Source organism: Cetorhinus maximus, chromosome 7, assembly GCF_964194155.1.
Source record: "Cetorhinus maximus chromosome 7, sCetMax3.hap1.1, whole genome shotgun sequence".
Classification (NCBI taxonomy): domain Eukaryota; kingdom Metazoa; phylum Chordata; class Chondrichthyes; order Lamniformes; family Cetorhinidae; genus Cetorhinus; species Cetorhinus maximus.
Genome location: NC_135885.1, coordinates 17,580,921 through 17,596,687, shown reverse-complemented (window position 1 = coordinate 17,596,687; position 15,767 = coordinate 17,580,921). Strand labels below are relative to the sequence as shown.

General features: G+C 44.2%; 2 protein-coding genes across 3 annotated transcripts in view; one reads left to right on the top strand and one right to left on the bottom strand.

Moving 5' to 3' along the window:
* Positions 1–2,692, bottom strand: part of slc9a7 (solute carrier family 9 member 7) — a 152,237-nt gene extending 149,545 nt beyond the window's left edge. For both annotated transcript variants that reach the window (XM_078545120.1, XM_078545121.1), the window contains exon 1: positions 2,313–2,692. In XM_078545120.1, coding sequence (XP_078401246.1) covers positions 2,313–2,601 — 289 coding nt within the window. In that variant the 5' untranslated portion in view covers positions 2,602–2,692. The remainder of the gene's footprint in view (positions 1–2,312) is intronic.
* The window catches only part of LOC144682622 (PI-PLC X domain-containing protein 1-like), a 705,325-nt gene that overhangs the window by 446,513 nt on the left and 243,045 nt on the right, over positions 1–15,767 (top strand). The gene's annotated exons all lie outside the window — the stretch shown is intronic.

Genomic DNA, 15,767 nt, shown 5'->3' with positions numbered 1-15,767 from the left:
CATCGCATTTCAACATCTCGAAACACTTCACATAATGAATTACATTTTTTGGAGTTCAGGGTTGTTATATATGGAAGTGCTGCAGCTATTTGGTGCCAGCACATGATGCAATGAATGGCCAGTCCATCTATTTTTTTGCTACTGCAGATCAAAGGAGGGATTTTGGCCAAGAAACCGTGATAACTCTGTCTCTTTTTCAGTCGTGTCATGGGTTCATTCAAGCCTGCCTGAACAAGTAGGCAAGACCTTGATTTAATGTGTCAACCAAAGAATAGCCCTTCTGATGAAGCACCCCTCCCTTTGTACACTGGAGTAACAGCCAGGACCAAGTCCTGTTGTGGATCCCCAGCTCATACCCATCCAATCCCAATGCTCCCAACTGAGCCAAACTGATCCTGTCTCTGGAGGTTCGAGGAGCAGGAGTAGGCCATTTGGTCCTTTTAGCCTGCTCCGCTATTCAATAGATCATGGCTGATCTGGTTATGACCTTAACTCGCCTTACTTCATCCAATGCCCTGCATCACCCTTGGCTCCCTTATCTATCAAAAATCTGTCCAACTCTGCCTTGAATAAATTCAATGACTCAGCCTCCATCACTTTCTGGGGAACAGAATTCCACAGGCTAACCACCCTCAGAGAAAAACAAAATCTCCTCAACTCTGTATTAAAAGGGATATCCCATATTCTTAAACTATGGCCCCTAGCTCTGGTCTCACCCACAAGTGGGAACATCCTTTCAGCATCCACCATATCAAGTCCCCTTAGGATCTTAAAGCTTTCAGTAAGATTACCTCTCATTCTTCTAAACTCCATTGGGTATAGGCCAATTGAGTCTTTATCTGAAACGTTAACTCCCCTCAGCCTCCTCCAGAGGTCTCCAGCATCACAGATGCCAGTCTTCAGCCAATTCGATTCACTCCACGTGATATGTAGAAACGGCTGAAAGCACTGTATACTGCAAAGGCTATGGGCCTTCAACAGCACCTTCCAAACCCACGACTAGTACTATCTAGAAGGACAAGGGCAGCAGATACACAGGAACACCTTCACCTGGAAGTTCCCATCCAAGCCACACACCATCCTGACTTGGAAAAATATCGCCGTTTCTTCATTGCCGCTGGGTCAAAATCCTGGAACTCCCTTCCTAACAGCACAGTGGGTGTACCTACACCACATGGACTGCAGTGGTTCAAGAAGGCAGCTCACCACCACCACCACCACCTTCTCAAGGGCAACTAGGGATGGAGCCAGCGAAGCCCACATCCCATGAATGAATAAAAAAAAATATTTTCCTCCTTTCCAGATGCAGCTGATCCTGCTGTTATCTCTAGATTTTTTTTGGCAGGGGCTGGATTTGGAAAAAATTAAAATAATTCAACCTATGCTTCACAATCCCATTAATCTTTCGTGTTTGCCTTCTAACATGCTGCATCGCCACAAATTCGCCACTCATTAAATCAGGCCTGCTTTTCCATAGTCTAATCTACCACCAGCATACCTGCTGGTTCAGCCGAGCAATTCTGCTTCACAGGAAATGGTATATCAGTCCATGACAATTTGCTAACATTATAAGTCTTATTTATTCAGCCCAACACAAATGCAGGCAATTGCATTTTTATATATATATATATATATATTATATATATAATAAAGTGAAGGAAATATATGAGAGCCACCAAAAATATTTCGGGTTTCTTAAATCCTGGAGAGATTTTGTTAAACGTTTACAAAAATAAGAAATAATGAGCAGACAGAACAAGTTTATTCCTTTAAAAAAAAAGGTTGAACATATGGTGCAAACCTGCCAGCTTCCTAGCCAAACCATGCTATTTATTTTTAAAAAGGTCTATTAATAAACAAGAGTATGAAGAGATTTCAGTAGCTCTGGGCAACTATGATGCAGCAACTGGGGCAACCTAACTTGGAACCAGCCAAGGGGCACGCGGAAATGATTGACGTTGGTCAACTGACGAATCAGAGCGGCGGCTGAGACCCAGCGAACCAATCGTAGGCGGTAGGGGCGAATAGGGGCGGGGCTTAAAGCCACCCAGGCAGGTTAGGTTTTAAGACTCTTGTCAGTTTCAGTCCAATTCCCCCACACACGAAAAAAAAACACAATTGAAATAGCAACATGACATTCCAGGCTGAATCGAAATAAATACATTAGAATCTTAAAACAGATACATTGTATTCACATGGTTCTAAATTGTTACAGCACGTGTGCAATGACAATGGAGCCAGCCTCCAAGTCCAAGGGCTCCTTTTTGATGCATTTATTATCTTTGAAAGGATAAATTAATATGTATTCTTACCATATATCATTGCCAGCCCAGTCTCATGGAGGAAACGAAAGCGCCGGTGTTTGAAGAGCCAGATGGTCAGGATGGTGAGCGTAAGGAGCAGGATGAAGAGCAGCAGATTAGCGCTGTCTTGCCGGTGGCTTTCTTCCGCCTCTTTCTCGGTGGCGATCTCCTCCATGGCGCTGTCTGCCCGGCACCGCCGAACCCAAAGGCTTAGCAGCCAGAAGACGACGAACAGGGGCTTCTTGACGCCGCAGACTGGAGCCCCCCAGTCCCGGCTGCTGCTGCTTACGATCTCCATTGCCACCGAAACTCGCCTGTTTGTCTCTCTCTCTCTGTGTGTGTATGTGTATAACCTCAGTGATTTGAGCACTTGTCAATACTGCGTAGGATCGGAGGGAAGGGGCGGGGAAAGAAAGGAGGAGACTCTTTTAGCACAAAGACCGCTTCGCGCTTAAAGAGGCAACGCTTTTCCCTGGTGCTTGTTTTAAGTAGATTTAAATTTTTTTTTTTGCAAAACGTTTACCATCTCACTGCCCATAACACTATGTCAAAGAAGGGCAGGGGGAGTTAGCCCTCATGCCCTGGTCAATATTTATCTTTCAATCAATATCGCAAGAAAAACAATTTATTTGGTCATTATCACATTGTTGTTTGTGAGAGCTTGCTGTGCACAAATCGGTTGCCAAGTTTCCTACATTACAAGTGACTACACTTCAAAAGCACTGCATTGGCTGTAAAGCACTTTGGGAGGTCCTGAGGACTTGAAAGGCGCTATATGAATGCACAGTTTTCCCTTTTGCTTTGCAATCACAGTGTTTCAAATTCTGAATTCTTGCAAATTAGCTGCTCTACACTTGATAAAGCCCCCAACTTACAACTGTTTTTGTCACTTCTTTATTCTTTCACGGTGGGCACATTTGCTTCCAGTCTGACAGGGCGGGAAGTCAGCTTGCCGTCTTGGGCATGTGTCATGAATCAAGGTTTGGATTGGACGATATTGGTTTTGTGCTACAAGTAAAAGCAAAATACTGTGGATGCTCGAAATCTGATGAAGTGGGGCATCCTTCCAGCAGGTGGCAATGTTGGGAGGGGCACAGAGCAGGGGAACTGGTTGGCCCCTGCGGGCACCCCCTGCATGGAGCAGTGCCTTTGAAAGCTGAGAGGCGGAGCCAGATGCCATGACTTGAGGGAGAAAGCAGCAAGGACTAATCCAAGGCTTGTGAGTGGCAGTGTGGTGGCAACTTTAAGTCTCAGGGTGGCTGGGGAGCCAAGAAGGGAATTAGCAATCTAATCAAACTGACTGGCAGCAGCCCTGAGTCTGGGAAGCCTCAGAAGAAAGAGTGTGAGGGAACAGGACTGTAGCCAGGAGCTGGGCAGCAGAACAAGCCTGGTGAGTGATTGCATTGAAGAGCTGAGGCCCCAAATAGGACTGAGATCTAAAGCATCTGCAGTGAATATTCTCTGTAAATAAGTTTGTTTCTTGGAGTTAGACTTTCCCTTGAGGGTTGATGCTGCTATGATTGCAGTGGAATAAATGAAGATTGTTTTATAACCTTTGTGCAGTCCTTGTGATTAAATCACACATTACACTGAAATAAATGCAGAAATTATGCAGTATGTCAGGCAGCATCTATGGAGAGATTATTCCAGTTAAAGTTTCAATTTGACTCCTTTCATCAGAGCTTGTTTGTAAACAAGTTGATGATTCTAGGATGTAAGTTAAACACCAAATAGTCCGTCAACACACCCACAATTTTCATTTAGATAGTATCTCTAACATAGATAAAAGTTTCTAATCTTAGAAATTCATCTCTAAGATTACTCACAGGCAGAGCCTGATGAAAATTGACAAAGGCAATGATATAAAAGGGGAATTAGGAAAGGTGATGAAACCTAGTCAAAGTGATCAATTTTAAGGAGGGTCTTAAAGGTGGAGACGCAGGAAGGTTTTGGGTGGGCAATTCTAGTACTGAGGGGCTAGATGGTGACGACACAGCTGCCAATGGGGGGGCTAAGTGAGTAGACAATGCTCAAAAAGCCAGAGTTGGAGATTTCAGAGGGTTGTAGAGTAAGAGGGAGTTACAGATATGAGGGGTGAGGCCATTAAGGGATCAAATATGAGATTTAAAAATTTGCTAATAATTTGTGTGGAAGTCTATGTAGGCAACATCCATTGACAATCCGCCACCACCCCCATCCCCCGCCAAACAACGTCATTGTGGCCTCCTCAGAATATTTAACTAAATTAGTCAAACATGACCTACCCCCCACAAATCCGTGCTAACTGTTGTTGATCAGTTCATGCTTATCTAAATGCTCAAGTTACTGTCACTGATGATAATTGCCAGTAACCTCCCCACAACGGCTATTAAAGACAAAATAACTCAATATCTAGATGAAGAGAAAATAAATAGAAATGGCCGATAGGGATTTCAGAAAGGAAGATCATGCTGGGCAAACCCAATAAGAGTTCTTTGATGAGGTAACAGATATGGAGAATGGAGCAATTACAATGGCTATGGTTTGCATAAATTTTCAGAAAACATTTGGCAAAGTATCCACGCTGGAGACTATTGGAAAAGATTATGAGGCAAGTAATTAGCAGGGGTGCAGAAGGGAGGGTAGCAAATTAAGTGAAAATCTTGATCAAAGAGAGGAAATAAAGGGAGTTTCCTTGGCATGGTTGAAAATGATAGCAATGTTTTGTAAGGTCCTGTTCTGTGACCATTCCTATGCACTGCAGACACCAACAACAACAATGCATATTTCATAGTAACTTTAATGTAATAAAACGTCCCAAAGTGCTTCAAAGAGCATTATAATACAAAATATGACATTGAGCCATATAAGGAGATATAGGGTCAGATGGTCAAAAGCTTAGTCAAAGAGGTAAGTTTTAAGAAATGTCTTTAAAAAATTACAAAGGAGGAAAATGAGGTGGAGAGGTGTAGGGAGAGAATTCCAGAGCTTAGGATCTAGGCAGCTGAAGGGACAGCCACTTAATGGTGGGGCAATTAAAATCAAAGATGCTCAAGAGGCCATGAATGCAACTATAGAGTCATAGAGGTCTACAGCACAGAAAAAGGCCCTTCAGCCCATCGAGTCTGTGCCAGTCAAACAAGTACCTAACTATTCTAATCCCATTTTCCAGCACTAGGCCCATAGCCTTGTATGCCTTGGCATCGCAAGTGCACATCCAAATACTTCTTAAATGTTATGAGGGTTTCTGCCTCTGCCACTCTTTCAGGCAATGAGTTCCAGATTCCCACCACCCTCTGGGTGAAAAAATTCTTCCTCAAATCCCCTCTAAACCTCCTGCCCCTTACCTTAAATCTATGCCCCCCTGGTTATTGATCCCTCCACCAAGGGGAAAAGTTCCTTCCTGTCTACCCTATCTTTGCCCCTCATAACTATCTCGGAGGGTTGTGGGGCTGGAGAAGATTACAGAGATAGGAATGGATGCGATCATAGAGGAACTTGAGAACAAGTTGAGAATTTTTAAATCAAGAATTTGTTTGACAGGGAGCCAATGTAAATCAGTGAGGACAGGAATGATAGAAGATTGGAATTTTGTGTGAGCTAAGACTTGGTGAGGGGTGCAGTGTTTTAGATGACCTCAAATTTGCAGACGATAGAATGTGGGAGACCAGCCAGCGTGTGTTGGAGTACTCAAGTCTAAAGGTAACAAAGGCATGAATAAGGGTTTCAGTAGCAGATGAGCTCAGACAGGGGTGAAGTTGGGGATGTTAAGGAGATGGAAATATACAATCTGAGAGCTGGCAAGAATATGTGACTGGAAGCTCATCTTGGAGTTAAATGTGACACCAAGTTTGCAAACAGACTGGTTTAGTCTTAGACAGTTACCAGGGAGAGGGATTGAATCAGTCACAAAACCAGGGGGGACCATGAGTTGTGAGAAGGATGCAAAGACGCTTCAAGGCGATTTGGACAGGTTAAATGAGTGAGCAAAAATTGGCAGATGGAATAAAATGTGGAGAAATGTGAGGTTATCCACTTTGGTAGGAAGAACAGAAAGGTAGAGTATTTCTTAAATGATGAGAGGCTTGGAAGTGTTGAACTTCAAAGGGACTTGGGTGTCCTTGTTCACGAGTCACTGAAACAGCAAGCAATTAAGAAGGTGTGTTGGCCTTTATTGCAAGAGGATTTGAGTATAGGAGTAAAGATTTCTTACTGCAATTACATAAAGCCTTGGTGAAACCTCACCCTGATGTATTGTGTGCAGGTTTGGTCTTCTTACCTAAGGAAAGATATACTTGTCATAGAGCGAATGCAGCGAAGATTCACTAAACTAATTCCTCGAGGGATTGTCCTATGAGGAACAATTAAATAGACTGGGCCTTTATTCTCTGGAGTTTAGAAGAATGAGGGGTGATATCATTCAAACATTCAACATTTTTACAGCGCTCAACAGGGTAGATGCAGGAAGGGTGTCTCCCCTCTCTGGGGGATCTAGGACCAGGGAACACAGTCTCAGAAAAAGGGGCAGGTCACTTAGAACTGAGATGAGGAGGAATTTGTTCAGTCAGAGGGTGGTGAGACTTTGGAATTCTCTGCCCCAGAGGGCTGTGGAGGCTCAATCATTGAGTATGTTCAAGTCTGAGATCGATAGGTTTCTACATATTAAAAACATCTAGGGGTATAGGGATAGTGCAGGAAAATGTTGTTGAAGCAGAAGATCAGCCATGATCTCATTGAATGGTGGAGCGGGCTCAAAGGGCTGAATGGCCTACTCCTGCTCCTATTTCTTATGTTCTCATGCAGCCTTCAGTCTTCCCTATAAGAATTTTTAACAAGAGTTTGAGGAATGGATGAGGAAATGCATTCATGATGGGACTCACTGATTATTTTTATTTTGAGATACGTGCCTTGAATTCAGTAGTTATAAGTCCACAGTCTTAGAGGTGTTTTACAAAACTAAATTAAACATTTATTAATAAAAGAAATGATTTTAAGCACATACATAAGTCTACAAATTACTACTATGATAACTCCTAAATTCCCTAATTAATCTAGCTCCCAGTTACACCTCCGTTAAGGCAAAAGCAAAACAACATAGATTTCAACAGACCCAGGCAAAGCATATAATATCCTGGACAGTCATATTTAAAATTAATTCTCCTAGCTTTGACAGAAGACAGCAGCTTGGTACATAGAGGCTAGAGGCTTTTCACACTTGTTGGATCTTAGAATGCCTTCTTCTTATACATAAGCTCATCTCCTTTATACAGGTTTCTCCCTTTTTAATGTAAATCCCATTATTCCAATATGTCTTTGCAAATTTACTTTTTCCATAATATAAATCTTTCATAGTACTCATAGTATCAGTAATCTTTGGGAAAAATAAACACACTGTTTGGCTTAGCCTCTGTTGGTTAGTTGTAACACCTTACTATCTCTTTGAAATTCACAACTCTGGTTTCTCTAAAAATACAAATGTTCTTCACACCTCCCATTCTAAAGCTTCAACCATGTTTATGTATTTTGCATTTCAAACCTAGTTTCCCTTCTGATACATCAAAGCACCCAGAGCTGTCTGTATTTCAATTAAACCCCCCCACACACAGACCTACACACAGGAAAACTAATCCAAACCCTACTATTAACCTCCCTTTACAATAAATTACAATAATATTATGAAAATTATTATATTTTCATGACATACTTATGTATACTCTTGAAGTAAATCTTGTGCATCAGTAAGTATCCTTATGGAAAACTAAGCAATGCTGAATCCTCTATCGTTGAACACTCAACCCCACACATGAAAGATTGAAAGGGATCGATTGCTCCTGTGAGAAAAGTATATCAGTTTTAACAGTTGTCAAATACTAGCCCCCCTTTAGAAGAACTGCATCCTCAGATAGTGTGTGAGAACCCCCCAAACAGATTTCCTAAATCTCCCCCATTCTACATATAGATGTCCTTCCCACTTCCTTGTCTTACTTGTTTTCACCTTGATCCAGATTCTCATCTTTCATAACATCGTTTTCCTACTGCTGATTAAAATGTGCTAAAATATAAAAATGTACTTCATCTACCATCAAGAAACAGGATTTTTCATTGGATAATGCTGCGTTACTACGCTTGTTACATAGTGTATTTATTGTTTCCAGTCTCCAAGCTTTCACCTCCTTAATAAATGGTCCAGTTGAACCTTCCTGTCCTGGTTCTTTATACCCAAACCCACCAAAGTATCTTCTTGTTCTTGTTTCATCTCATCTTCCTTTAAGTCAATACCCATCATGTTTAGAATATCCATTCATAGTGAAGGAAATCTTCATTCTACCATCCCCATTCCTTTACTTAGACTCTTGTGACAGAAACAAAGCTCTATTCTGCCTCAATGAGAAAACCTTTGGTGTGTTTGAACCAACTAAAAATAATGACTTGCATTTATATAGCGCCTTTCATAACCCAAGGACATCCCAAAGTGCTTTCTAGCCAATGAAGTGCTTTTGAAGTACACTTCCTGTTGTAATGTAGGAAATTCAGCGGACAACTTGCACACAGCCAGAACCCACAAGCAATAATATGATAATGGTCAGATAATGCATTGGATGGAACCTTTTCTTTTCCTGACACACAGTAAGGTGTGCTATTAGGATCTTTAATCTGTAGTCAAGTCAGGATGCATTGTTGTAGCACCAACCAGATTAAACATTACCCATACATTAATTAGGTAGGCTAGTAGTGTCAAGGTCGAACAGGCGACTTATGTTATTTTTTGCACGAAACTCATTGATGGGGGGGCAATACACACACAGCAAGATTTCACTAATGTCCAGCATCAAATTGACCATCATGAGTGGGGAGAGAGTTAGGAACATGGCCCTTCCCAGGAATCCCTTAAGAAAGTGAACTAAAGTTTGTGTCTCCTAAAGGTCTTCCAGATTGTCAACTGTGAAGATATTTAGTGTGGTCTGATTCAATCTTTTGCTGGTTTGAAGGAATTGGTACCACTACTTTCTTGTTGCTCTTTTTCTGCTTCTGTGTAACTTTATGACTTGATTATTAGTTTTAACCTGAACAATATCTCCTTAGTTTGGGGTTTTGCGCCTTTCAGGATAGACCAAGAGAGTGTGGCAGGAAACCCATGCAATTTCCAGTGTGAAGAGCTGAGGGAATGGGCAATTGTTAGTCCAGCAGTATGCCATCTCATTGATATGGTGCATAACAAAGAGTTTCGGTTCATTTGAGCCAGTGGCCTTTCTAATTTGTGCTGTGTGCACAAGCAAAGTATGGGAGAAAGCCTGAATTGCAGCACACTCTATCTGGTTCAGTGTGCACTTCATCTTGACCATATTCTCTCTCTCCTTAAATCTTTATTCACATTAGACACCACTACCTCTCTTTGCCTTTGCTCATGCTTCTCCTACCGAATCTGAAGTTCTAAGCATCTTATCTGTCATCCCTACACAGACTGTTCTTGTTAAACAGTGCAGATAGCAAGTCTCATCATATGCTATGTGATTCAATAGTAGACCTCAGTCAACAGATTGCAGGTTTGAATCCCACTTCAGAGACCAGAGTACAAAATCTAGGTTGATGCTCTCATGCAGCGCAGAGGGATTGCTTTACTGTTGAAAGTGCTATCTTTCAAAATTCTCCAGATGATCCAGTAACATTCAGGCGTGTGTTTCATCCATTCATTTTATGGACAAATAGTTTGAAGTGGGGAACATGGACCTGAATTCCCACAATGTATTCCAATGTTAATGCCCTTCACTTGGAGTGCTGAAATTGGATATTTATCCCATGTCTCCATTTCAAAGGGATTGATGGCTCATTATCCCAGCAAAAGCTGACACAAACTAAAAGGAGCATAAAATAAAACTAAATTGCCATCTTACTGTGTATCAGAACTAGAAAATCTGGAATTGTCCTTAAAGCAGAAACGTAGAAATTATAAAGGGTTTTGATAGAAAAAATAAGGAGAAACTGTTTTCACTGGCAGGAGGGCCAGTAATCAGAGAACTTTGGTTTAACAGAATCGGCAGAAGAGCCAGAGGTTTTCTTTCCCCCTAGTTTTTTTTTGGATAATTTGGAAAGTACTGTCCGAAAGCGTGCTGGAAGCAGATTTTAATAATAACTTTCAAAACAGGTAAACCTGAAAAAGAAAACTTTGCAGGGCTATTGAGAAAGAGGCAAATTGGATTCAGAATTAGCTGAGTGACAGGAAGCAGAGGGTGATGGTCAAGGCAAAAACAGAAACAGAAATACCTAGAAAAACTCAGCAGGTCTGGCAGCATCGGCGGAGAAGAGCACAGTTGACGTTTCGAGTCCCCATGACCCTTCAACAGAACTAAGTAAAAATAGGAAAGGGGTGAAATATAAGCTGGTTTTGGGGGGTGGGGGGGGGGGTGTTGTTGGGACAAGAAGCCACAAGAAGTGGAGATAACCAAAATATGTCACAGACAAAAGGACAAATTATTGGAAAAAACAAAAAGGAGGGGGAAGAAACGGAAAGGGGGTGGGGATGGAGGAGAGAGTTCATGATCTAAAATTATTGAACTCAATATTCAGTCCGGAAGGCTGTAAAGTGCCTAGTCGGAAGATGAGGTGCTGTTCCTCCAGTTTGCGTTGAGCTTCACTGGAACAATGCAGCAAGCCAAGGACAGGCATGTGGGCATGAGAGCAGGGTGCAGTGTTGAAATGGCAAGCGACAGGGAGGTCTGGGTAATGCTTACGGACAGACCGAAGGCGTTCTGCAAAGCGGTCACCCAGTCTGCGTTTGATCTCTCCAATGTAGAGGAAACCGCATTGGGAGCAACGAATGCAGTAGACTAAGTTGAGGGAAGTACAAGTGAAATGCTGCTTCACTTGAAAGGAGTGTTTGGGCCCTTGGACGGCGAGGAGAGGGGAAGTGAAGGGGCAGGTGTTGCATCTTCAGTGGTTGCATGGGAAGGTGCTGTGGGTGGGGGTTGGGGAGTAGGGGGTGATGGAGGAGTGGACCAGGGTGTCACGGAGGGAACGATCCCTACGGAATGCCGCAAGGGGGGTGAAGGGAAGATGTGTTTGGTGGTGGCATTATGCTGGAGTAGGCGGAAATGGCAGAGGATGATCCTTTGAATGCCGAGGCTGGTGGGATGATAAGTGAGGACAAGTGGGACCCTATTATGTTTCTGGGAGGGAGGAGAAGGCGTGAGGGCGGATGCGCGGGAGATGGGCCGGACACGGTTGAGGGCCCTGTCAACCACCGTGGGTGGAAAACCTCGGTTAAGGAAGAAGGAGGACATGTCAGAGGAACTGTTTTTGAAAGTGGCATCATCAGAACAGATGCAACGGAGGCGAAGGAACTGAGAGAATGGGATGGAGTCCTTACAGGAAGCGGGGTGTGAGGAGCTGTAGTTGAGGTAGCTGTGGGAGTCGGTAGGCTTCTAATGGATATTGGTGGACAGTCTGTCACCAGAAATTGAGACAGAGAGGTCAAGGAAGGGAAGGAAAGTGTCAGAGATGGACCATGTGAAAACGGAGGGGTGGAAATTGGAAGCAAAATTAATAAATTTTTCCAGGTCCAGATGAGAGCATGAAGCAGCACCAAAGTAATCATCGATGTACCGGAGAAAGAGTTGTGGGAGGGGGCCGGAGTAGGACTGGAACAAGAAATGTTCCACATACCCCATAAAGAGACAGGCATAGCTGGGGCCCATGTGGGTACTCATAGCTACACCTTTTATTTGGAGGAAGTGAGAGGAGTTAAAGGAGAAATTGTTCAGTATGAGAACAAGTTCAGCCAGACGGAGGAGAGTAATGGTGGATGGGGATTGTTCGGGCCTCTGTTCGAGGAAGAAGCGGAGAGCCACCAGACCATCCCCGTGGGGGATGGAGGTGTAGAGGGATTGGACGTCCATGGTGAAGAGGAGGCGGTTGGGGCCAGGGAACTGGAAATTGTTGATGTGACGTAGGGTGTCAGAGGAATCACGGATGTAGGTGGGAAGGGACTGGACAAGGGGAGAGAGAAGGGAGTCAAGATAGCGAGAAATGAGTTCCGTGGGGCAGGAACAGGCTGACACAATCGGTCTGCCGGGACAGTCCTGTTTGTGGATTTTGGGTAGGAGGTAGAAGCGGGCCGTCCGAGGTTGGGTGACTATCAGGTTGGAAGCTGTGGAAGGAAGATCTCCAGAGGAGATGAAGTCAGTGACAGTCCTGGAAACAATGGCTTGATGTTCAGTGGTGGGGTCATGGTCCAGGGAGAGGTAGGAGGAAGTGTCTGCGAGTTGACGCTCAGCCTCCGTGAGGTAGAGGTCAGTGCGCCAGACAACAACAGCACCACCCTTGTCAGCAGGTTTGATGACAATGTTAGGGTTGGACCTGAGAGAACGGAGTGCAGTAAGTTCAGAGAGAGACAGGTTAGAATGGGTGAGAGGAGCAGAGAAATTGAGATGACTAATGTCACGCTATAATGGTCAAGGTGATGGTCAAGGGGTGTTTTTGTGACAGGATGCCTGTGGCCAGTGGGGTTCCACAAGGATCGGTGTTGGGTCCCTTGCTGTTTGTGGTATATATAAACGATTTAGATTTGAATGTAGCATGGTTGCTCAGTAAGTTCGCAGATGACACGAAAATTGGTGGGGTGGTAAATAGTGAGGAGTGAGGAGGATAGCCTTAGATTACAGGAGGATATAGACAGGCTGGTCAGATGGGTTGATCAGTGGCAAATGGAATTTAATCCGGATAAGTGTGAGTTGATGCACTTGGGCAGGACAAACAAGGCATGGGAATACACGATGAATGGTAGGACCCTGGGAAGTAACGAGGATCAGAGGGACCTTGGTGTGCATGTCCACTGGTCCCTTAAGGTAGCAGGACAGGGAGATAAGGTGGTTAAGAAGGCATATGGGATACTTGCCTTTATTAGTCGAGGCATAGAATACAAGAGCAAGGAGGAACTGTATAAAACGCTGATTAAGCCACAGCTAGAGTATTGCATGCAGTTCTGGAATTCGCATTATAGGAAGGATGTGATTGCACTAGAGAGAGTTTAGAGGAGATTTACCAGGATGTTGCCTGGGCTGGGCAGTTTTAGTTATGAGGAGAGATTGGATAGACTGGGGTTATTTTCCCTGGAGCAGAGGAGATTGAGGGGGAACATGATTGAGGTGTATAAAATTATGAAGGGCATAGATAGGAAGGAACTTTGCCCCTTGGTGGAAAGATCAGTAACCAGGGGGCATAGATCTAAGGTAAGGAGCAGGAGTTTTAGAGGGAATGTGAGGAAGAATTTTTCACCCAGAGGGTGGTGGGAATCTGGAACTCTTTGCCTGAAAGGATGGTAGAGGGAAAACCCACATAACATTGAAGAAATATTTGGATGTGAACTTGGGATGCCATGGCATACGAGGCTATGCGCCTATTACTGGAAAATGGGATTAGAATAGTTAGGTACTTGTTTGACCGGCGCAGACTCGATGGGCCGAAGGGCCTTTTTCTGTGCTGTAGACCTCTATGACTGTAGGAGAGGAGTGGACCAATTGGATTGCTCATTCAAAGAACAGGCACAATAGACCAATGGCCTTCTGCACTACGAGACTCAATAATATTCATTCTCACGATCAGCTATTCAATTTCTGTCCTGAGGTATTTACTGGTGATGGAAAGCCTCAATTGTATGAGTGGTCATCGCATTGTGTAGTTCCTCATGTAAACAAGGGAGACAAAGACTCATCTAACAAAAGTGCCTCTTTGGCTAAGAAAACTATAAGAAAGCAAATTTTTCAATTTAAATAATATTATTTACACCCTCAACTATAATGACCCCTGGGGACGCCATGACACTGCAAAAGAGAACCATGGATGGCTGTTTTGACCAGACTTGGGTGCAAACCCACAAGAAATTCCCCCAGACTGCCTGGTCACACTAAGGATCAGTTTCATTACCCTTTTCCTTCTTAAGACACATTTTGACTCTTCTTAATTGGCAATTAGGATCAGAGACTTAGGAAGCAAATATATCCAAAGTTTCCTATTTTTAAAGGGCACTCCCTGTAAAGGGCAATGTAAATAAAAATAAAATAAACTTTCATGTTACATGTTCTGCCACTCCATTTGACCCCTGACATTGTTGGCCCACAAACCAGCGGGGACTGTTCCCCGTTCTGATTGGTGAATATGAGCGAAATCCTGTACATGATTGGCTTGGGTGTTCTGCGCTGTGACTGGTCAATCTGAGAAAAAGCTTATCACCGATTGGTGAATTTCGGGTTCCGGCATTCTGCAACGTGACAAGAGAAATAGTGCCTCCGATTGGTGAATTGAGGGTCCTTGGGTTCCTCTGCGCCCTGATTGGCGAATACGGACAAAATCTCGCCATTGATTGGTGAAACGATTGCCCCGGCGTTCTGCGCTGTGATTAGCAATTCATTCAAGCCCCTTTTATCCGATTGGTCGAACTGTGTTCGATGCTGATCCGTGATTGGTTGGATCGTAGTAAGAGCTGCCAAATGCGATTTTTCATTGATTTTTTTTGTCTTAGCCCCGTCAGTGATTATTGAGTTCGACCCACAGCACCTAATATCCATCAGCTGGAAACATAGATAGTGAAGATGATTGGTGAATCTGGGGGTCTGTGGTGATTGACACCATAAATCTGCCTCTCGATTGGCCAGATTAGCACCCAACGACCATGATTGGCGGGCCCCGCGTTTGGCATACTCTGATTTGCTGGTCCCAACTACCGCGAGGATTGAATGGCGAGCAAGACCTCCCGGCATTGTGATTGGCGGAGATGATACCTGCTGCAATGTGATTGGTCAACGGTAGCTGGCGTTTTTGGCCATGATTGGAGCAGAGCATGGATAACCAGCACTGTGATTGGCTAAAATTACACCGGTTGTATTGTTATTGCTAGTGGTGAACCTGAATCAAGATTGCGATTGGCGAGACAGGAATAGGCGCATTGTGATTGGCGAGCCTCGATCTATCCCGCGCATTGTGATTGATGGGTTGCGAGCAGTCCCGTGGTGTGATTGGTGGGCTGTGAGGTGCAGCGCTATGATTGGTGATTCTGGAGCTGCACCGCGATGTTTGATTGGCGGGCTAAGTGCCCCGGCTGTTTGATTGGCGGGCTGTGAAGGGCCCCGGCTTTTTGATTGGTGAACTGCGAGGGGCCCCGGCTGTTTGATTGGTGAACTGCGGGTGTCCCGGCTGTTTGATTGGTGGACTGCGGGGTGTCCCTGCTGTTTGATTGGTGGAATGTGGGGAGTCCCGGATTTTTGATTGGCGGGCTGCGAGGTGCCCCGGCTGTTTGATTGGTGGACTGCGGGGTGTCCCGGCTGTTTGATTGGTGGACTGCGGGGTGTCCCGGCTGTTTGATTGGCGGGCTGCTAGGTGTCCCGGCTTTTTGATTGGCGAGCTGCGGAGTGTCCCGGCTGTTTGATTGGCGGGCTGCGGAGTGTCCCGGATGTTTGATTGGTAGGTGTGTGAGATGCCCCGCGCTGTTTGATT